The sequence below is a fragment of the Pseudoliparis swirei genome, chromosome 3 (assembly GCF_029220125.1).
Source record: "Pseudoliparis swirei isolate HS2019 ecotype Mariana Trench chromosome 3, NWPU_hadal_v1, whole genome shotgun sequence".
Taxonomy (NCBI): Eukaryota; Metazoa; Chordata; class Actinopteri; order Perciformes; family Liparidae; genus Pseudoliparis; species Pseudoliparis swirei.
The window spans coordinates 20487292-20510855 of NC_079390.1; the positions used below are offsets into that span (position 1 = coordinate 20487292).

Sequence of the window (23564 nt, forward strand, 5' to 3'; positions counted from 1 at the left end):
AAATGATTTTTCAGGTATTTGGTTATAATCCAAACTATTGAACAAACTCAAACTTTGACCTGCTGATGACGCCTGAGGAAAAGTGGGAGGATCACCAAAGTTATCGACATTCATTCTAAATGAGACATGACCGTCTGTACAAATTTTATGGCAATCAAGCCGGCAGTTTTATCCACATTTTACACATGTGAACTTTAGGTGGCGCTAAAGGAAAAGTCAGGGAGCCACCAAGTTAAGTATAATACATCTTTTGAAGCCCATGAATATCCGTAAAGACTTTAAAGGCAATCCATGAGTTGAGATATTTGAGTCTCAAGTGGTTCGCTGACCAACAAACCGACACGGCCGTCATGCTGCTCAAACCACTTGGCTCATTAGATCGCGTCTTCGTACAACCCTCAGAGTATGAAGGCTACTGTTCTGTGTGGTTGGGCTGGTACCGGGCCGCACAGAAGAAGTGAATGGAAAAACAAACTTGAGACTTTTTTATCAAAGTCGGAAAAATATACGAGCTACCCACAAGCTAGCGAGAATGTGTGAAACAAAACAAACGTCTTTAGAGAGCTCCTTCAGCGAGGGGAAAGGCTCAAATAAGGCGACAGAAGAAGAAGAAAAGGTTTAAAAAGAAAGCTGCATTCAAAAGACATCAGCAGGAGTCGTACTCAAAGTTCTGCTTTATCGCTGTAGGCGAGTCTCACACCTCCAAACCCGCGCTGCGTACCACTGGCGGCACATTTCAATGACAAAGAATGGGTCTTAAAACATCGTGTTTTCAAGTTGGCCGATAAAGTCGCTGCAAGCGTGGGGACGGCGAGTGAACACGGGAATATTTAACATGTTTCAAACATTGACCGGGATTTTGAAAGCGACTGAGGCTGAGCCATCGTTCTCCAGCTGGTGCACGATCACTTGTCTTTGCGATTAAAAGAGTTCGAGCGGTACATCCCGACCACTAAAGACTGCGAAAGAATGGATCCGCGACCCATTTGTGAACAAACCCGGTGAATCGAGCCCATCCCTGCCAGAAGAAGATCAACTGCTGGAGATCGCAAATGACAGTGGCCTTAAAAGGACATTTCACGCAACGACTCTGTTGGTGTTCTGGATCAAAATCAAGGTAGAATATTTTGAGATCGCCCAAAAAAGCTCTGAAAACCCTGCTTCCAATTCCAACGTCATATCTTTTCTGCAATGACAGCGACCAGAACTAAGTCCGGGAGCAGACCGGACATAACCAACACACGTCGGGTGTCGTCGTCTCCCGTCACCCCGAGACGGGACCGACTCGTTGAAGATAACAAGCTATTGAAGCTAAGGGCTCCCACTAATTCGGCGTAATGGTGAGTTGTATTTTTATCCACTTTATGCCGGTCATATAATGTTATTCCGTCATATTTATTCCGTCATATTTATTCTGTCATGTTTAGGCCGGTCCGTGAAAATATTGTCTGACACGAAACCGGTCAAAAAAAAGTTTGGGGACCGCTGATTTCGGGAATACATTTCCAAAGTGACAGACACTTTCATTTCAGACCCTGATGAGGACAACCCAGCAGGTAAAATAAGTTTGCTTAAAAAAATAAAAGAAATTGTAACCAAAACGGAGGTCTATTCATTGCCAAACCTCAACAATACAATAGTTGCCATGCAAATATTGACATTGGATATTAAAAAACGTAGTCACTGAATATAAGCTTTCTCTTTATCCAGGACTAATGTAACGCTGCCTCTGTTGGGGAAACATCGTAGGTGACCTACGCCGTGATAACCAATCACATTTGGTCCACAGCTAACAGACGAGCAGCATATGCCGTTTGGGAGAGGACATGCTCGCTGTCCCTAAATGACTGTCATGGTTGCTGACCCCTGGATTGGGAAAAAACTGCCAATTTATTTCCACAGAACCGTGAATGTTTCCCCCCTTCTTTTCTCTCCTTACAGTGCAGGCTCCCAAAATGATTTACAGCAGCTCTGTTTTTTTGCCTGAATGAGTTTTGAAGTCGGGAGAAATCAAGCACTTGGATGGCGTTTCCAACAGGATTTTGTGAGACTGTGGTGGGTGGACATGCTACCCTGGAGGAAAATCTTTTAAATTAAATACATGCATCTGGTGCAGAATGAAGAGGCAGGATATATATGTGTAACTGTGTGCAGTAGTAAACATCTTAATCCTAAACACATTGGTTAATTGATCAGACCAGGCGAATGCTCAAATCGTGGTAAACAAAACACGGTCCGGGCTTCAAAGCCGGTCGAATGGCCGACATTGCACATGCTAATTACTAATTATGATAAGGAAGGCAAAATTAAACAGGAGCGACGAGGAAGCGGGTCTCGACAATGACGACATCTTGACGGCGATAACGACAGCGATCAATTGATCCCTGATGGTTACGATGATGGGATAAAGCCATGCTGCTCGAGAAGACTGGATTATAATAATGCCAATATGCAGCTCCATCCGGCATATTAGCTCATCCTCCACTCTGATGAGCATGTGTGAGTGCAGTCGTAGGATTATGCAAATAAAAAAGTTGAAGAAACTGCCGTTTTCTCTGGCAGTCGACTTCAAAGCTTCCGGGACTGGAGATGGAATTAGTGCTCTGCCTAATCCCACTGGAGGAGGGCGGGAGCTGCACTTTATTAATGCACCAGCAAGTTCAATCAGAGACAGAGAGAGAAAGGTGGGTAAAAAGAAAAAGAAAAAATGTTTTAAAGCATATGGAGGCAGAATGAAAAAAAAAAGAGGAGAAGTGAAGGAAGTGAGGAAGAGCGGGAGGGCTGGCGAGAATAAGAGATACATAGTGGAGGATAGGAGCGAGTGGTGTGTTTGTGAACGGGGTGGGGGAGAGGAAGTGAAACACGAGGATCAAAGAGAATTTTTATGGCAGACCTGGAACCCTCTGAACACAGACACCTTATTCTGCCAAACCACCACACCTGATATTCAGTGTAACAGCAGGAGCGAGAGCGCCTCAGAACAACAACGCAGATCAATACAAACACTGCCGATGCTTGTGCTGTATGCGTGTTCGCCCAGATGCTGTGTCGCTCCCAATGTATCGACAACAACAAATACACAGAGCACAGCATGCTGAGTCTTCATACCAGCTCCCCACTTTACAGCATTACTTTTGTTATTATGCAGCAGCATTTTTGGATTGCTCTCCAGCATCCATGCATGAATCCAAGAGACTGCAGGACTTTGACATGCGACCTTCACGGACCAAACAATTCGCTGTAAATCGCAGCTTCTGACGATCTCTGATTTCCCTTTGCTGAACATTAAACTTTTGAAGTTCTCGGACTAAAAGGTGCTTTCAGACGCCCAGGCAGTAAGTTGAGATGAGATTAAGGACACATTGAGTAAGGCATAAAAATTCACAATTCAATTTCCTGATGTATTCAAAATCGCAGAATAAAACATGACTTACACTTTTGTGAACCAAAGATCTTTTTGATGCCTCTAAACCAAAATCCCATTAAAAAAACATTGACTTTAATACAAGGGGAAAGGATGTGCTAAAATACGAACTCATTTCCAGGTTTTAGGACTCATTCCTGCAACACTCTATAAAGGATTTATTGGCTGTTATCCGTCACTTTTATTATAATATATTAAATCCATTGGCTGTATGCTGTAAATTCAGTAGCGGAGTGGATGCATTACCATCTCTGTTCCCAAACATCCAGCTGTCGGCCACGAGCACGACACAAACGGAATTTTATATACTGTATATATATATATGTAGTATTATTTGTGGACTATTTAATGTACTTCGACAGGGGGAAAAGCACAGGGCACAATCTCTTATACACACTAACGGCCTCTAGAGCATCGTACATGCATTGACATAACAACGTGTGTGCTGGATTTGTTTTAGATTACCATAGATGTCCATATTAGTTCAGTTTGTCCTCCTCTGGGAAGCAGGATAGCAAAAAGTTTTTAAATAAATAAAAAGTTGTGAATATCAATAATATAGTTTTCAATGTTCAACCAAGGCACTTTCAATAGGAGGCATTCCTTCTAGGACAAAGAATTTGTTTTACTTTTGTGGCTCATGGAGGCAGAATTTACCCCGGCATGGTACGTTACTCACTTTTAGTCCAAAATAGCGGAGGCGTAGCTCTCCTGCTGCCCGCTGATGGTGCAATTATACGACCAATTAGCTCTCATTTCTCAGCAATTCGAGGTTTTCTGGTATTTGAGTTTTCAGAATAGCAGAGGACCGATCTGTAAAAAGAAAAAAGTATTCGGCGAAAAAGTTTGATTCATCTGTTCTTGACCAGTCAGCGACGTTCATCATAGAGGGTGAGCGACACTTCCCCTCTTAGATGTTCCATATGGACAATCCTTTCCTCTCTTTTACAGTTTCTCAAAACAACTCGTACAAACCACACAGCGGATTACGTGCAGAAGACCGTAACTTGCTCTAAAGCTTTAGTCTATCCCTCAAAAGTAAACATGTAAGTCAATGAACACGTCGGAGTCAAAATGCTTCGCCGTCTTATCAATAGAGTGCATATTTTGATAGTTTTGATGACAATGATTGAAAAAGCACAAGGCTGGACTTTCCCAAGTGACACATTACTGTACGTGGAAGACTTCACAATTACACATGTTTCTTTGTCGTGTCATCGCGATACAGAAAAGAAAGACAATCCGAGTCCAAACTTTTCCATTCAGGACAAATTTAGAGAGAAACAAATGTCTGATAGGAATGTCAATAAAATTTGCTCAACGGATAATTCTACACAATCATTTGCATGAATATGACAAAACAATTGAAATGTATCCAAAAGAACGAGATATTGCTTTTATGATGTGCACCAGTGAGGAGATGATGAGGAGGTTGAACATGTGATGTATTGACAAAAGTCAAGAAAGAAGTTTCCTGGCATGAATAGTAAGTTGGGACAGAAGTAACAGGTGGATAGGAATGGGTTACGTAAGAGGTACAGATACCGCTATAGGTCCAGGGTTTAGGGGTTTAGGGTCCAGGATGACACAAAGCAGCACCATCAGGCAATCGGCTAGGGGAAACGGGTTGGTATATGTACTGACGGGGTAATTGGGAAAAGAGGAACAAGTGAGTGAGAGTCAGGTGACTGGAACAGGTGAATAGGTCTGATGGCATCTGCTAGACAGGCAGAGAATAGTTTAAAAAAATACAATATTTCTCAATCACTTGGGCTCATTTCTTATTTTAGTTCTAAATGTTCTCTGTTTGTCACATTGCAACTCTTCTTTAAGACTTTTCATTCATGCTTAAAATCCTAGTATGAGTAAAGTGGTAAATGCTACCAAAAATTATATTTTTTAATTTCGTATTAAACCTTTTTTTATTTTCAGAATAGTCCTATTTATGAATTCAAATCTCTTTATGGAGGGAGTCCTGGCCAAGACGCCATAAAATATTTGTGTAGATGACGTCACCGATCGATGGAGCTTAATGCATGGTCAGAACATCCATGAATTTAATTAAATGATAATTAAATTAGCAGATGTCTGTAACTCCATGAATGCAGTTTATTGTCCAGTCTTAAACTCTGGGATCTGAAAACATGGCATGTGTCTTGCTGCATTTGTAAAACCGTGGCACAACCCTTTCCTCGCAGATCAACCCATTTGGACTCGTATATTAATATATTAATCAGCCCGCTGTGCTGGTGACTCTTTGATACACACACAGCTTGATTCATGAATTTGCTGCATCGCGCTGCTGTATAACATGATATCTGCATGAGAGCCCTGGAGCGCCTGGAATGGCTGCTGCCGCCTGTGCTTAATCAATAAGGCAGCGTTGATGAATTTAACATATTAGAGCTGCACATATGAAATCCTTGGCGGCATTTCTCTGCTTCTTGGCATTAAACTGGTCTTCTTGGTAAACAAGGCAATCATATTTTCTTGGGAAAACAAGACACTTCATGGAAATGAGGGCACTTCTCTGCTTTCTGAAGAGGCGGTTAAAAACAAGCAGATCACAATTTCTACGAGTGCATATGTGTCGGGTTGAATGTTGATGGGAAATAGCAGTGTGAAGGGAAACAGTGTGTAAAGCCGTTGGACAGGACACTCGTATTCCTGACACTTTGCATTATGTGGAGGTGCTGCATGCACAGCAGGCTGCTGCAGTCCTCTGTTGGCGAAGCGATGAGATGACGCTGCACTCTAGCACCTTCACATGGACGTTTTAAAGTACTGTTTCACTGCAGTGCTCACTATCTCCCCATGGTAACATGCCATCCTTGCTATTTGTCTATCTGTAACTTCGTCGATGTATTTTTAAAGTTGAAATGCAGCGACCGACGACAAGAATAGTGATGAGATGTCGTCAGTCTCTCTCCTATCTAATTATCTTAATTATTTGACCACTTGAGGGAAACCCAACCAGTTGCTCTGTTGGATTTGTTTGCACACTAGCAGATACAGAGCAACATTGCCTTCATTTGGATCGGCATGGTCGTGTTTTCTGTCCGTCAGAAAGGCCAATAGCGTTATCTTTTTAGCTCTGTTTGGGTCTATGTTCCCCAGCTGCCCTCCTCTGTCTGCTGTCGGTTGCTGGACAGGTGATGTACGTTGGGTTTATCTTAGGTTGTTTGCTGAGAACAGCTGTCTGTTTCTGCTAGATTTGACGCTGATTTACAGCAACCTTTTCCATCAATCTATGGGGCTTCTTACCAGGTCGACATGCCTGGAAAACCTCTAAAGGGAGGCATCCGATGGCATCCTGATCTGATGCCTGAACAACCACAGCTGGCCTCTTTTTCTATGAGAAGGAGTACTGGCTCGACTCCGAGCTCCCTCCGGGTGTTTGAGCTCCTCATCTTACATCTAATGCTGAAGCTAGCCCCCCTTCAAAGAAAGGTCATTGTGGCCGATCGTATCCGCGATCTCTTTCTTTTAGTCTCAAGCCGAAGCTTATGGACCATTAATAGAGAGCTTTGGCTTCCGGCTCACTTTCCTCTTTACCACATTAAGCAACCGCCTGTCCATCTCCCATTCCAATTGACCCTCACTCCAGAACAAGACCCATGTTACTTGAACTCCCTCGCTTGGGACACTGGCTCAATCCCAACCAAAAGGATGTAATCAAACATTCCCTTGGTACTGACCCCAACCGCCTCACTCTCCGTTGCAAACTGCCCCAGTACGTGATAATGGTCCTGGTCTGATGGAGCCAACAGAACCACGTCATCTACAAAAAGAGACACATTTCTCTAACCCCGACGATCTTCTCCACCCTGGCTGTGCCTTGAGACTCTGTCCATTATAACAGCTGCAAAACAAGAACAATGAGCTAAAAGATGCTTCAGCAACTTTCCATGACGCCTTTCCCATTCCTTCTCTACTACATCTCAACCCCCGTCATCCACATCCCTTCCTCTCTCAACCCCTTTCAATTCAATTCAGTTCAATTCAGTTTATTTTATATAGCCCAATATCACAAATTACAAATTTGCCTCAGAGTGCTTTACAATCTGTACACATAGACATCCCTGTCCCAGGACCTCACATCGGATCAGGAAAAACTCCCAAACAACCCTTTAACGGGGAAAAGAAAAAACACTTCCTAAATCTAACCCTCTCGTTGCATCTGGTAATAAACCTTTTTTTTAAACCCAAATATCACTATTGTTAGTGAACAGCTCGTTGTTTAGGTTTTCTGGTCATCAACTTTGCTGTTTTGGTTCAATCTCATTGCTCTTATGGCGTTGTTTATTCCGTGCAACCGTTTTTGGTCAAGATTTCGCTTCCTCCCTTCTGGAACACCGAGCCATGGATCTGGAACACTCTGATCTGATTGTTCATCAGAGATGAGCAACAAGTCCATCCTTGACAAACAGAAGAACGGACACACAGGACAGGTAGGTCAGAGTTCACCCAGTATGCCTTTCATCTGATAGATTGCCTCCTGAGTGAAAAGTCACAGCAGTGATGTGGAGACGCTGTGGAGAAGAGGCGAGCTGGTTGAGCTCTCGGAGGTGTTGTCATCACATGCTGAATCCCCTTTGCCCTCGCTTTTTGGCAGCTGTTTAAATGATTTAAAAGCTCTTGTTTTAACCACCAAGAAACATGTCAAATTATTGCCGATGTCATCTTAACCGTACTTTTTGCTTTTCACGTTTTTAGCTTATTAAATTCAAAGCATGTAGAATATTCTCCAGTCTTCCAGGCAGCCACAGGTTTCTGCCCAAAATTCAGCTTGACTTGAAACTACTGTGAGATAAGAAATCCATTATAGTCAGCATTTTGGTGTGTGTTAAAGTAAAAGTCAATATAAAATGTATTTACTACTCAGCTCTCTAGCTCTATATGGTCTCAGGAAAAAGTTATTTTATAAATAAAGTTAAGGAGAGCTCAAAAAAAGTTTTCAGACATTTTGGGAAATTCCTACTTATCATTAAAGCGTCTTATATCCAGTCCTGGGCTTTTGGAAGTGCAGACACAAAGATTCACGCTAAACTATTGCCAAAAAAATAACCCTTTCCTGAGAACAAGTATTGTTTGCTTGCCAATACGACATACGGATTATGTATTTTGTAAGTTTTATATCTTTTTTTGTTGTCTTTCATTCTGCCTCTATCGAAGTCTGTTTGCATTGATATGCTTTCCTTTTTCAGACTTTCATTCAATATTAAATAAATGTTGCGACCATGGAGTGCCTAGGGAGGTGATTATTTATATGCCATTGATATCGTTTCTGGGAGAATTAATACTTTGAAGTTACGAAGACGAGTTCTGACATATGAAATGTTCCCATGTCCAGTTCCATAATCAAACAATGAGAAAGCTGTTGTGAAGGCTGGTGGGAATGTGGTCCTGTAAAGCTCGGTGTTGGAGTTGTTGGAGTCTTTTTTTATTAATCTTTGCATGTTTGGTACATCGTGTCATTTCAACCTGTTTCTACACACAACATTGTTTATTTTATTTCATAAAAGGACCTACATTGAGCTCGCTAACACTGTCAAGCTAGTTAGTAGTATGCTACTCTATCCGAAATCACATAAATAAACAACCTATATTAATGTGACTTAGTTGCAAGCAATACTTTGTTTTTGTTTGTTCAATGTACTAAAGTAAAAGTATTAAAAACACAGTGGAAAATAATCTGTTACAATTGGCCTGCATTTTAAAACTTTACTTCAATAAAAGAAAGAAAAAGTATTGTCATCAAAATGTAGTTAAAGTACCACAAATCAAAAGTATTCTTAATGCAGGCCCATTTCAGAATAGTGTTTATTACAACAGTGCATCCATGTGTACATCACTTTAATGCTGCAGGTAACTTGCAGTAATCTATTACGATACATCTCAAATACATCTTAAAGGATTATAACTCAACTATAAAGTATTATTAAATATGGCAATAACTGCTGCTACAACCGCAATCACTCTTCCTGCTTTGGCATCTGATCAGCTGATATAACAATACCAAAAGGACAAAAATAATCATCATCATTATCTTCATTCAATTAAATACAACCAGTCCAACAAACCTCTCAGCATGCTGTCATGTAACAGACATTGTGCACCATAACTTCTACATTAATCTTCTCCGCAAACAGAACACATCATCACTTACAAAAGGACACGAGAGGGAGAGGGGTCAGATGATCTGTTCATGGAGGCTTCAGTAATATAATATATTTGTTCTGATTTGTTTTAGTGATGAGATGATTTGAACAACCTAAAAACGTGAGATTGAACCCAATCACCGTGTGTTGGTATCACTTACAGCTTCAATACCTCAACCAGCGATGAACAAATGATAATCCACTTTGGAACCAGATCTCCTGTCAAATATCACCAATTAAAAAAACATCTTGTTCATATCATCCGTCCGTCTCTCTACGTGCAAGCTTACCTTCCTCTGCTGCTTGTGCATTAAGTTATCATTTTGACTAATAGACCACAATAGATCCAAAATAGGTGGTAATTAAACTAGGAAAGTATTGTTCCGTATGGGAAATGGGATAGTTAATGATTCACCGCACATACACTTGTAAAGTTGCAGGTCGGATAAGCAAAATAAATAGAAAAGTGCACTCAGTAAAAGTCTCGACCAGCCGCGTCTGCAACCATTGAATAAACACAACAGGCTGACCCCACTTGACCATAATGTGCTACAACACATTATCCTGTACTGGGGCTCCATTAGCTGTTGGACTTGAGCCAAAAACATCATCCCAGAGGGGGGCTATGGAGACTGCTGTTCATTGATTATAGTTTCAGCTTTCAACACCAGTCCCCTCCAGAGACTGGACGGCTGATTGGAACTCCGACTCACCAGACCCCCCATAGACCCACACAACTGCCTCTTAGGCACACACACATAATCCTAAAAGTCAGCCAACTGTCCCACACACACACACACACACACACACACCGTATCTACAGCACAGAGTAGCAGCCCCTACCGAAGAGTAGTGTGTGAGGAGTCAGAAGGCCGCCAGCGTGTGCAGGGTTAAACAGATAATATAAGGGGATATCAAAAAAAAGTTGTGAGCCACCACGACCACTAGAGGTCCGTGAGCGTGCAGCCATAACCCGTCACTCAAAGCGTTCTGCAGTTTGTGCTGCAGGGTGTGAGATGAGCTTCGGGTGCACAATAAGTAGTCGCCGGCCATTTTAACTGATAATTTACTCTTTATTGTGGTCTCAAAAAAGTACAGCATGGTCAAATGAAGCACACAAGTACAATATCTATTCTTACTGAAGAATACAGGACGCCGTATCAGTGGCAATGAAAATACCATCATGCAGAGTGTGGTCTTAAAGGCAGTTTTAAAGCAGAATATACAGCAGCATGTACCTAACTTCATCTACGGTATTGCATACTCCTAACACCACAAACTACGGGTTTATTATCATAAAGGAAACTGCATTTTTATTTTCACAATTAGTGCAAAGCTGACCAGAGCAAAGCAAAACAAGATGGAAGCAGGAGATGAAACCAGCAGTGAAGTAAACGGCTGCATGACACCGACGGGGGGGGAAAGCGTTGACGTTTACTTCGATGGGGCGAAGACGCTCGACGCTATAAAAACACGATCTACAGGGAACGCATGGCAGTAAAATCATGTCGTACATTTGTCAGAGCTGTCAGCATCACACATGATGTGAATGCCCATTGACGTTAGGAACAGTGCTCACGTGTTCAAGTGAGAAAGTACACGTGTCAGATGAATAATCATCGGTGAAAAGTATGAATATTAATCGGAGCTGGGATAACGATCACACTAATTCTCCGTGGAAAATCAATCGGATGGTGAATGTTTGGAGTAGGGGTCAGGACACCCAGAAAAAGAATAAAATACATCTTCTTTGTGCCGTTACTGATGTTGATCAGGACACTCCTGAAAAAGAAATTTCTAATCTAAGAGGAGCTGTCTGGGTGACACCAAAATATCGTATTGATTAAAAAAATATGCTTCCAGTCCGCAGCAGGGCGCTGACAGTGACATCGATGAATACCACGTTACTTAAACGTCTTTTTCTCTCCGTTGACTGGCCGGTCAACGCCTCCATCTTTAGTGTTTTAAAATTTTCACTGTCAGCTCTCTAATGCATCAGAATGACTCGCCTAATTAATTCTCTATGTAGCAGCTCTACTTTAATATCGTATTCCTCTGGTTGGTGCTTGTCAAAGCTGCAGAATGTCGCATTGTTTCAACTTGAGTTAATACGTTACTGTAAGAAACAAAAGATCATGGTGGAGACAGAGTAAGACCACATTTCATATTCAAGACATTATGATTGCCCATAAACCCCATTCAGCTTCCTGTCAGTCCGACATATCTTTGACTTTACAGACAAGAACACACAAGTTTGCACTTGTGCAATTTAGCAGATTTCCACCCAAATTTGGACATCTTGTCTACACTAATAACCCTGATCTTTTAAAATGAATGTGGTAATAATGTACCTCTATTAAACTGTCTATGAAGTGATTAGAAATCCAGTTCTGAGTTAGAAAATATAACACATACTGAGGCACGAATGGTGCAAATCAATATACGTTTAAATGTGCAGTGAAATGAATGTGAGTTATTGCTTTGGCTGATACAACAAGAGGACACAGTGTCACATTCAATTAAAAGAGTCAAACAATCGTGAATGTGAGCATGTGAGGGACAGTCAAAACAGAAACCCTGCATGGGGTCAAAGCAAAGGCAGATACGTTTTGTAAGACTGTAAAAAAAGAAAAGAGAAGAAGATTTTTTTTCTTATTTTATCCAAACGTATAATTACTCTTTGTCAAGTTTTCTAATATGAATGAACATCTTTACAGGTTTACGAAACGTACACTTGAGCTCACAAGAAACAAACTGCTGCCGTGATTGTAAGTTCTCCACATTCGATATTTTGGCGAGGAGAAGTGTTCGGTGTTAATGTCACATGGACATAAAAAAGTACAATCTATATATCGATTAGCTAATACAGACAAAGCTGAGAGATGAGCTGGCCCTATATTGTTAAATAGCTTTTGATTGAATGAGAGCCTTAAACGTACATTATATATATATATATATATATATATATATATATATATATATATATATATATCTATAGCTCTTCATTTTGAACATTAAATATATGTATCCCACACATTTAACTGTGCGTCTGAAAGCCCGACCAGCTATTTGCCAAAATATTGTCAACTGATGAGCACAACGTTGCAATCTCCAACAGGGATTTAGAAAGAAAATGTTGGCCGGGAAAGTAAATTTGGTTTGAAATGAGAAGAAGCACAGGGTCCAAAACGGAGGTGTAATGGCTGTGATACAATCGTCATGACGAATTAAAGCAATAATGATGAGTCGTGTGGTGCAGCCTCCTCATGCACAGCTACAATCGCTATGGTCATCTCTGATGCTGGTGGTGTAACACTGCAGTGAGGGGGTGGAGGCAGTGTGAGTGTACATATATATATATATATACACACATGCGTGTGTGTGTGTGTGTGTGCAGTGGCTGAGTGAGCTTTTGGCAGTGACGCTACATGACGTTAGCTTGGACGAGGTGGGCTGAGCAGAGAGGAGAGAGAGTCTCCCCAGATGTGTCCAGCTGTTGGAGGAACCATCTATCTAAATTTTTTTGGGGGAGGGGCCTACCGGACATCCAGAGGAGACCTCTGAGGGGGGTAATGGAGGGTTCAGTGGGGGAGGTTGGGGGAGGGGTGGAGGGTTTAGAGGTTGACCAGGTGGATGTTGGAGGCGGCGAAGTGGGGGCACAGAGCCATGTCCGGGTTCTTCAGCTGTCGTAGGATCCTCCGGTGGAACTTGGAGCGGACCCGGTTGAACTCCATGATGTCGCTGGGATCCTCCTCGACCCAGAAGCGGTGGAATTCCTGCATCAGGTAACCTGCCACCAAGAAAATAATATTTTACCGTGTAGTCTTTACTATTTCCTCCTGACTAGCTAACGTTTCTCAAAAACACAAAAGAGAAACAAACATGTGTCGCTTGCAGTTGTCACTCAAATGTATTTTCAAAGCTAACTTATGCCTAACAGTTTTCATTATTCAAACTGCAAAATATTTATTAGAAAATATGAATATTGAGTGCCAGGGATGGTTTTAGTGGCCTTATTGTTCCCGACGTTAGCCTCGGTGATGTGTGTTGAGAGTGTGTACAGCCTCATTAGGACTTAACACTGGGTAAGCATAAACTACAACTAAAGGAAGACGACTAAATCAGAATGGGATCATATTGTTTCTTAAGTGTTTATTGTTAAAATCGAATGAAGTCAAAAGGTGACAATGTGTGTATTTATGATGCAGATATTGATATCCCCACTAGCAGGCAGTTACTGTTTACTGTGATGTCGCTGCCACCTCGTGGTTTCCTGGTGTGCCCTCATGATATTCCCGGATGTAAGCAGGCTTTTTTTCATCATGTTATACAGCATCCAGAAAAAGATGAATGTTTTCAAAATGTTTTTTAACTGATATTTATTATTGAAAGCTACTTATGCTGAAAATATGGAATCTTATTTGTTTTGTTCAAATGTGCTACGTGCTTTCTGTTAAAATCGTACAAATATTTGAATAAGCCAAACAAAAAGTCGGTGCAATCTTAATTAGGATCTGATTTTGCAGGAAAACTGGACTCACAGAAGGTTTGCTGGAGGTTCTGCAGATTCGGCATTTCTGGGGCCACGTTGTACAGGTGTGTCTTCAGAGCTCCACTCACCAGCAGAGAGTAGGCCAGGTCTGTGATGTTGATGCCCACAATGGCAAAGGAGTATCTAGAGGGAGGAGATTACAAAGCATGTGCACATTAGTGTGTAGGTAGTGTGAGTTTATTAGATGGTTTTAATAGGGTGAGTGTGAGTGGTGTGACATCACTTCCCATAAGGCCTAGAGACGTTCACTGGTTAAAGAGAAAAAGTTGATGTCCATTAAAGATGTATGGACAAGATCAAACCATCGATTCCCACCTAAGAGAGAGCGCTGCTATTTACTGCAGAACCACGGCTCTCCGGGTGAAACACCACGTTTTAACCCTCCTGTTACCTTTCGGGTCAATTTGACCCCATTCAATGTTTAATGTCGGTGTTCATGAGGGTCATTTTGTCTGGTTTTCACTGTGTCAAACATATAAAATATCAACTTTTTTTATATATATATTATAGGTAGTCAAAACAAACAATAAAAACCTCACACACAAACCTTGAAACAATATTAATTAATTACAATAATAATTTTTTAATTTTTAATTGCTGGGGTCAAATTGACCCCGAGGGTAAAATATGTTAGTAAATGTAAAGGTAACAGGAGGGTTAAGGGAGTCCCTTGAAAAGGCGTTTTTATTGTAATTATGCATTAAAAGTGAAAACACAACATTTTGTTGGTGTGTCTCAGCAGCCCCTTTTTGTTTCAGTTTAATCATCATCTAACTCCATACCTCAAAGGCAAAACGCACACGGTTCAGACGTGTGGGATGTGGTATACCGGTCACACAAACAATAACAGAGGGTTTGGTGTGTTTTTAGAGTCAGACCGTGGTGCTCATCAGAGCGCCGAGGCCGACCGGAGGCAGAAGGTAGTGCAGGAGGACACACAGCATGAATACACACACTCACGTGGCCGCGTCACACACAGCCTCTCTGCTGCGAACACGGCTCTGTACTGAGGCCAAAACACCTCCAGCAGCAGCCCTGATTTGCCTCCTCTGCATCATCCAGCCACATGTGCAGACACTTACCCAATAGCTTTTTCGAGGTTCTTCTGTTCCCAATCCGGCGTGTTCATCTCACTGCGAAGGACACAACACGTGCGTCACGTCTACCGACAACACTTAGAGCCTTCTGAGAAATCTTCAAATGTCAATTAACTGATATTTTAATGAGCTTTAACTGGTGCGCTGCTTGCGAAAAGACTGTGAACACTGGAACAGCTTGTTCTAAAGACGAAGATAATAGTATAATAATATAAATAGGGACTCAACGTGGAGGTTTACATCTTGAGGTCAGGTAAAAAATGTTTAAATGATAATTACATTTTTTAAATCTGAAATTGGTTTCAGTTCATTTCTAACAAAAAGAAAGTACATTCTTAATGTAATACGACGTATTTATTGTTTTATAAGGATATATACACATTTAGAAGATATTCTCAAATGTACTGCCTATTGCATTTGCTGAAACTATTATTACGATAGCAAATGTTTCTCTCTTATTGATTCAAATGTGACAGCACATGCATCAACATGTTATCCATTGTGTTGTACAAATACATTTTCACAGCATCCGTCCGTGTGAGGAGAGGACCGAGTACAAATAAATAGCATATACAGGACTGTCTCAGAAAATTAGAATATTGTGATAAAGTTCTTTATTTTCTGTAATGCAATTAAAAAAAAAAAAAAATGCATTCTGGTTTTCAAATCAAATAAATAGCAATAAGCCATAATCAGCAATATTAAAGAATAAAAGCTTGCAATATATATGTAAACGACGCTTGGTGCAGCTTTAAATGCCTGGACCTTCGGCCCAAAGGAGGAAAGCTATGAATGCAGTGAAAAGAATGAAAGTGAAATCAAGTACCTTGGTTTTCTGTGTGTGCTCCAACAAAACAGTGCATGTGAGAGTCAGAGAGGGAGGCATGGGCATTAAGGTGGAGGTGGAGGAGAAAAAGAAGAAGGCTCTTCATTTGTGAAATGAGACGGCTCGCTGAGATGCCGATGACAAACAAAACAAGCAGCGGCGGCGGCGGCATCAGTCGGTAAAAGAAGACGCAGTGAATGACTTCAAGCTGTAAGAATGGATATAGTCAAGCAGAATGTGGTGAATGCAGAGTTATAGGTGACGGAGCGCAGTTTAAAGTTGAAGGGATACGCCACGTGTCAGGGAGAACGATTATAAAGGCGCATTGATTGATGTTTGGGCCATATGGGCGGAGCTAAACAAGCTGAAAACATAAAACTATTTCCCCAAAGGAATACTTAAAGCCTGATAAAGCCAAATTGGTGATAACAATCAGTGGGTTTTGCCACTATGAGCGTCACATGTAGTCATGACTACATGTACATTTTCCCAGCGTTAAGTAGCTTTACATCTGCTAAGAACTGTGTCATTGATTTCTTCAGAACCCGACAGTCGACCAGAGAGACCTTCTCCCCAAACACTCCTGCGTATTCCTTTAATTTTATTATGCTTTGGGTAAAAGTTGAGAAGAAAAGGTGCGCTGCCATACTTGTGCTTTGGTTGCAGGGAGTCGTGGAGCATCTGCAGAGCAGTGGCTTTATCGTGTTCTGCGAAATACCTGCAGAGAAACCAGGGAGGATTTCAGAGGAAGGAATTAAAGAAACATTGTGTATCCAGTATGTAGAGTATTTACTATGTATTCTAAAGTACAGTTCTTAGATAGCTATTGTTGCCCAGCAGATGTTGTACGTCTCTGTGTTAAAGTCCAAATACAAATCGGTTGAGGGCGCTCACAGCAGGTTGTGCAGGCCCAGCAGGCCCATGCCTCTGAAATCAGTCTTGGGGTCGCTGCCTTGGAAACCGATTTCACACCACTGTTTAGAGATGCGACAGGTGAGAGGGGTGTCGGGACGCAGCTCCTTCCACAGCTGCAACACACACACACACACACACACACACACACACACAGATTAATACAGTTGAATGATTTCCTCCTTTGACAAGAAAAGACAGTGTACTCTATGAATGGGGGCTGTTTGTTACCTGGATCTAGCCATATTATCAATTCTAACATAATGACCTTTCTGAGTTTATGAACATTTAAATACTGAACTACTGAACCCTTTTTTTATTTACAATGTTTTGTCACGTTATTTTTTGTTCAGTGAAACTGAAAAAAAAATCAAGAAATAAAAAGTTTTTTTAATAAATAAATATAAAATGATACTTTTAGAAATGTTTTTATAGTAAATTGTGTCTCAGCCTGTCAAAGGGTCGCGGGTTGCTGGGGTTTATTCCAGCGGGCGCTGAGTGAGAGGCAGCATGAATCGTGGACAGGTGACCCTTCAACCACAGGAGGTTCAAAACAAATCTGCCTCTTCCTGTTGTTTAGGATTATTTTGACACGTACAAACAGCCACAGAGAGCTGCGTACCTTCATCAGCATGTCCTCGTGCTCGGGGTTCTCGCAGTCGTAAGACTCCCTGCGCAGCTTCTCCACCTCCGCCACCAGACTCCTGTAGCCCACAATTTGCATAAGGCTGGCCTGGAGAGAGATGCCTAACCTGGGGGGGGGGGGTGGAGCACACGGGGGAAGAGTAAGTTCAGATCTTTTAATAAAGTACAAGCACAGCACTTTACTAACAGCGAGTCAGTGTGATGACACTGATTTACCACCACACCCCAATAAGTGCTAAAGTCACAGAAAACGTGGTGGTGTCACGCGGCGTCTCACTGTGGGTTGGTGTCGGGGTTAATCCTCTTCAGCGCCATGATGTCATCAATGGTTTTCTCCACTTTGTCAGGGTGGACGCTGAGTGCAGACTGCAGCAGCTAGAGAGCACAGGAGCAGAAGAGAACAGGAAGATGGCAGAGACGGCGAGGAGAAGGTGGGGTTTCGATGTAAAGCAAGAACATGGAGCATATTCATACTGCATATTCATAGAAGGAGAGACCCCTACCTCATTCTTGGAGAACCTCAGAGACGATTCTGGAAGGAGATGGTTACAAAAAAGATACGCATTATTATCATTCGGAGTATTATTCGCTCCCAAAAAAAGCAAAATATAATATTTTAGGTTAATGAATCAACCTAAAATGAATCTAGGTTGATACATTTTGTTGTTGTTGCTTTTATCTGTTTTCACAAGCAAACTTTTCAAACAATTTTTTAGATAGGACATTGAATATTGATGTCATCAACACACACATACATACATACATATATTAAGTGTGTCAGGCAGTGTGGGGGCCGCCTACCAATCTTGAGTGTCCTGCGAGCTCCGTGCTTGTTGTTGGAGCAGATTCGCTGCAGCTCACAGTGGCCCGTAAACTTCCTGGCGACGAACTTGAGGCCCCGCCACAGACATTTACAGTAGAGGAACACGAAGAACTGGGTCACCACTCTGGAGAGGAGAAGACGGGCGGCGCCTTAATAGGTAAAAACCATCCACCGTATAAAAATGTATTTATTACACATTTCCTATCTTGTTCGTCATCTCAGATTTATCTTCGACACCTCTGGAGGTCCCGACCGCCGGGGAGGCCGCCGAGCCTTTAGGGAGAAAACTACTACTGCAGCTTATTGTACAGTTTAGTCATAAACATTCACAGAAAACAGGAATATAAATAGTTCTTTTAATTTACTATTTTACTGCATTTTACTGTACGTTTAATGATCTTCTTTTGTGAAGCACTTTGCTACAGTAGTATACAATGTATATGTAATATATATATATAAATTGCTTTGAGTGCGCCTCCTAAATAATTTAATGTTTCCAGGGTCTCAAATGAGTGGATTTGGTTTGGCTCGGTTTGTTTTCGGTCATACATGATACTCATTTGAATATGTTTTGTTGTAGTTTTGGACTGAAAGTGAATGATGTCACCTTGTGCTCTGGGTTGGTGAGATGGGCATTCTTCAACTTTTTTGTGATGTTTCACAGATCTATAATAATCACCAGATCAAATGGGCTAAATAAGAGGAACGAGCTGGAGCAGGGATGAAGACAAGAAGAAAAAAACAGAGTCAGGAAACTGTGTTGTGCTTCCAGACTAGCAGCAGATCAGAGTGTGCTATTTTTACGGGTGACGCTGAGAATGAAAACGGAGGTGTGTGTGTGTGTGTGTGTGTGTGTCTCGGGAAATTTATAACGACCCATTAAAAAACTGTGCAGAATAAATGCTTTCCAGACTTCGCCCTAGCTCTGCCGTGAACCCAACAAAGGAAGGGCCTTGTGCCGCGTTATTGTCATGTAAAAAACCTACTACCATTAGATTTAATGATCCGGAAACCCAGCTGTTTTTTTCCATTCATAATCAGGAATTAAAGTGTCAAAAAAGCTGATAAGAATACATCAGCATAACCTCCAAACCTCCTTGTGTGAGCCGCTCGCTTCCTTCTTTGTTTGGTTTTGTGGAATAGAGTTTACAACCTTTCGAGGTAGAAATAAATCCTCCTGATGCCGAAGCGTAACGACATAACATCATAACATCATCCGCCATGTCAACATAAAAAGAAGGTAAATATACAGTGCTGAAGGATTAATTCCTTCGGCTGGCCGCGTGGATGAGACCGGCATGTCAAACAGCTCGTATGGACACTAACCGAGAACAGGGGAAGGTTGAGGGTTGAAACAAAGACAACGTGACACTGAATAATCATTTTAAAGGGGCACTCCGTCAATTCTACACATACAGTAAAGGTCAATTAAGGGGGTCAACACTGAGCTTGTGAAAACAATTAGGATTTAAGGTTCAAACACTACACTTGCAGCATTTGCAAGTGCGTTTTTGTTTAACGTATTTCAGCTAACGTTCACAGTGTCGTGTTTAAACTGCAAGTGTGTGTAAGCCACGGTGAAACTTAAAGGAACAGTGTACCATTTAGGGAGCGTTATTGTCAGAGATGGAATATAATATTCATAAGTTACGTTTTCATTGGTTTATATGGACCTGAAACTAAGAACCACTTTTAAAAAAGCCATTCATATCTTCAGCCATGGTGCACTGCCATGTTTCTACAGCAGCACAGATCGGACAAACCAGACGCGATATTTAATGGAGCCCGTTGTTAAATTATTAGAGGCCGAGTGTTGATAAGCCCTGACATTACTGGTGCTGTTTAACCGGTCATTCTTTACGTTTTAGTGGAATGTATTATCATTAGTCGGTGGCAACCTGCAACGCACCACTGGGTGTCACTAGATCTTACACACTGCTCCTTTAATTTGGAGCGTCTTTAGCTTCTGTACTGGGGCTTATTACACAGGGGAAAGACTATTTGAGCCAGTAAACAGTTACAAGAGGGATCTAAATCAAATTCTTTGCATTTGATTGGACCACTAAAAAGTGGACGTGCTTAGAGTTTTGCACAATCCAGAGCTGCAGAGGCCTGTTAGCTCCACACATGTTGTTAGATCGGGAGAGCGAGGGAGAGATTAATGGGAAACTCTGGCAAATTCCAACTGAATTTTAACACTTTTACGCTGTTTGTATGACTGTTTATATGTGGCAAGCTGTTAACTCAAAATATAAATAAATTTGGATGACTGATGAGCCGTCAAACATTTGTCCAACAAGATATACCGACCAAAAGTGGCATGATTGTGAGAGTAGGCGTTTCTTTGTAGCTATTGTGGGAGCATTTGTGTTCACGATGGGATGGCCTCATTAATTTTAAGTGAGTCCCGTTGAGCTCTGATAAACCTTCACATGCTTGCGGTCTTAAACTGGCCCTTGGTGACTGATTTACCGGGAAAACAAGTGGGCATTTGAGAACTCGAAAATTCCGCGAGTGTGGATACTCTGCAACGTCTTCTGTGGGTCTGGAGGAAATGTGAGTTTGGGCCTGAAGATTACAAGTTAAAACAGAAAAACGTGGAGCTTCAAAGACATGGAGGTCTGCCAAAGAGTCTGTAATGTGAAGATGTTGTTTCCATCCCAGTTTGACCTAGATTAGAGGAACTAAAAGTCTGGATATCTCTGCTTAGATTTTGTATTCATTTAAATCAGAATCAAATTCCCCAACTAAAGTGCAGCACTAAATCACTGGAGCAACCTGTTAAATCCTCCCCAATACTCTGATCGGCCAAAACCCATTACAATCTGGACTGAATCATTTTCATACCAGTGAACGTTTTGGCACATTAGCATAATTACTGTAAACAAACTGTGAACGACATCAGTAAAACACATTTGGCAGCCTCAGCTGGGCTCCATAGTTGTTCATTAAAGGTAATTGAAGATAAATATATTTGAGATTAAAACAAAAAGAGTAAAAAGTCAACGTTTTATTATTTTAAGGGATTTATAGTAAATGCGATGTGAATTGGAAGCACTAGTGCTAGAAAACACCTTTTTTAAAATCTATTGTGTTGTTATTTGTCAGTGGTGACTAAACAATAGAACTAATGATTTTACAATATCTGGATGACTAACAATCAATACACAGTAGTATCAGTCACAACCATCAAAATTAAACATGGAGAAGCAGAGTTTAGTTTTTTAATGCACCACATGTCTGGAAGTGTAAATACTTTTTGTTTCTAAAGCCTTTAATTCAATCAAATTAGGGATTGTTATTCATATCATGCACTGACGCAGTGCTGTGGCTTTTTCTCTCCAAACGTACCAGTTTTAGTATATTTTAGCTAATTTCCTATTCTATCTATTTTTTTTCGTATTTGTATATTTATGTTTATATTTCCATGTGTTTGTTGTATAGCTATATAACATATTCTGCCTATGTTTTCGTATAGCTATACAAATTTGCCTAAAACACCTTAGAATACAAGCAATGTATTTCATACAAGTCTATTACTAGATATGGATTTACTGTTGATAAAAATCTGACATATGTACCGAAAAGTGTCAAGAAATGTGTCTCACAACGGTCATTAATAAAGAGATTGCCTATACGTTTAAAATATTTAAATATATATATATACATAAACACAGCAACACACATACAGACCCGTTAAGAGACACTTGGTTTCCATGTGCTCCATAATTAAGAGGCCTCCTCTATCAACTCAAACCAGTTTACAGCACAGCAGCCACTTACAACAATAAATAAGAATCGATTGAGCTTAAATGGGAGAGCTGGGAATTTGGTATAAACAAGCCATTGCAGTAGATCGAAGATAAACATAAGAAGAGAGGGGGGTGGGAGTAGGGGAGGGGGGGGGGGAGGGTGGGGGATTAATTCCTTCACGCATCGACGCGAATTATAAAAATGTAAATTATAGCTCTGCATCGTTTTCCATAACGTGAGTGTCTCTACCTCAGGAAATGCTTCATGTTGGCCCGCGGTTGCCTCTCGGGAGGTTTTCTTCGGTGCCGATTCTTCCGATTTGATCACCTGGGGGAAAGAAATAAAAACACAAGGAGACGACGGTGTGTTGGTGTTGTTGTTGATTGTCCCCGGGACGAGGCCGACAGGAGGCGGGGAGCTTCGGGCCCGGTGAGCGCCGGAGCTGTCCGCGGTGCTGAAGAATGGACGCGCGCGCGATCTGCGGCTGCTTTATTACCCCGGAGCCCCCCCTCACTCCCCCCGGTATGCAGCGTTACTGTTCGGTGCACTGACACAGGGAGACCCGTGCTGGCACCCGCTGTGTTTATTTCACTCGTCGCAGAAACATAATCCGGTAAAGAAGAAGAAGAAGAAGAAAAGAACATTTTAAAACGGCTAATTATTGCTCCGGCGTCTCCGGTCCGATTAGCAACCCGAAGCAGTGCGGTGCGTAATCCGTAGCAACAGACCGCGCCTGTAACGATACAAGCAAGATAACGCGTGAAATTAAAGGACAACATGTTCGACTTACCGATTGCAAATGATGGAGATATTAATGATAACAATAATGGCAAATGGCAGCAGGCGAAACAAAGATGGGGATGCGGCGCTTGGTCCTCTTCACGCGGCTACAGCCGTCTGCTCGTCCTCCATGATGATAGTCACTGACTGGAGGAGGTCCAGGTCTAAAAGCTACAGCACAGCAATGCAGTGCAACACGCAAAGGGTTTTTTTAAAAATCAGTCACCATAATGTGGACATCATTTGTCCCCCCCACTTTCCTTCAGATACCAAATAATCAAAATAATTAAAATATGTTGTTTTGCACAGTGCACTCATTTGAGGGAAACTTTGCTGAATTACAAAAGCTTAAAGTGACAAACTAAGAAAAGAGTGTTATTCTCTCCATCTACACTCAGACCTGTGACCTGTGACCTCTAGGACAGATTGCGAAAAGCAGTCTGTAGGGGTGACTCAAGGAATTGGCCCTTAAAATGTTTCCACAGGTTGAAAAAATAAATAAATGCAATAACCTTGTTTTTCCACCAAACGGTAAACATTTACATTTAAAGTGCTTTTTTTTGGTACTCGATATTGAACTTTGGGAATGGA

At 41.5% G+C, this 23564-nt stretch overlaps 1 protein-coding gene across 1 annotated transcript; it reads right to left on the minus strand.

The window, feature by feature from the left end:
- Positions 1-10637: 10637 nt before the first annotated feature.
- On the minus strand, positions 10638-23065 carry elmod1 (ELMO/CED-12 domain containing 1). Its single transcript, XM_056411539.1, has 11 exons — positions 22984-23065; positions 22443-22520; positions 18419-18564; positions 18121-18149; positions 17895-17992; positions 17595-17724; positions 16955-17088; positions 16710-16778; positions 15220-15270; positions 14127-14260; positions 10638-13375 (listed from the first exon to the last, which is right to left on the minus strand). Exons 2-11 carry the CDS (start codon positions 22457-22459, stop codon positions 13200-13202), a joined length of 984 nt encoding a protein of 327 aa, XP_056267514.1. The 5' UTR covers positions 22460-22520; positions 22984-23065; the 3' UTR covers positions 10638-13199.
- Between the last annotated feature and the right edge of the window lie 499 nt (positions 23066-23564).

Excerpts from the sequence above, each read along its gene's own strand:
- elmod1 (XM_056411539.1), bottom strand. Across the intron at positions 17,725-17,894 it reads AACCCCGACACCAACCCACA|GTTAGGCATCTCTCTCCAGG; the intron begins GTGAGACGCCGC and ends CCCCCCCCCCAG. Across the intron at positions 15,271-16,709 it reads TCCCTGCAACCAAAGCACAA|TGAGATGAACACGCCGGATT; the intron begins GTATGGCAGCGC and ends TGTCCTTCGCAG.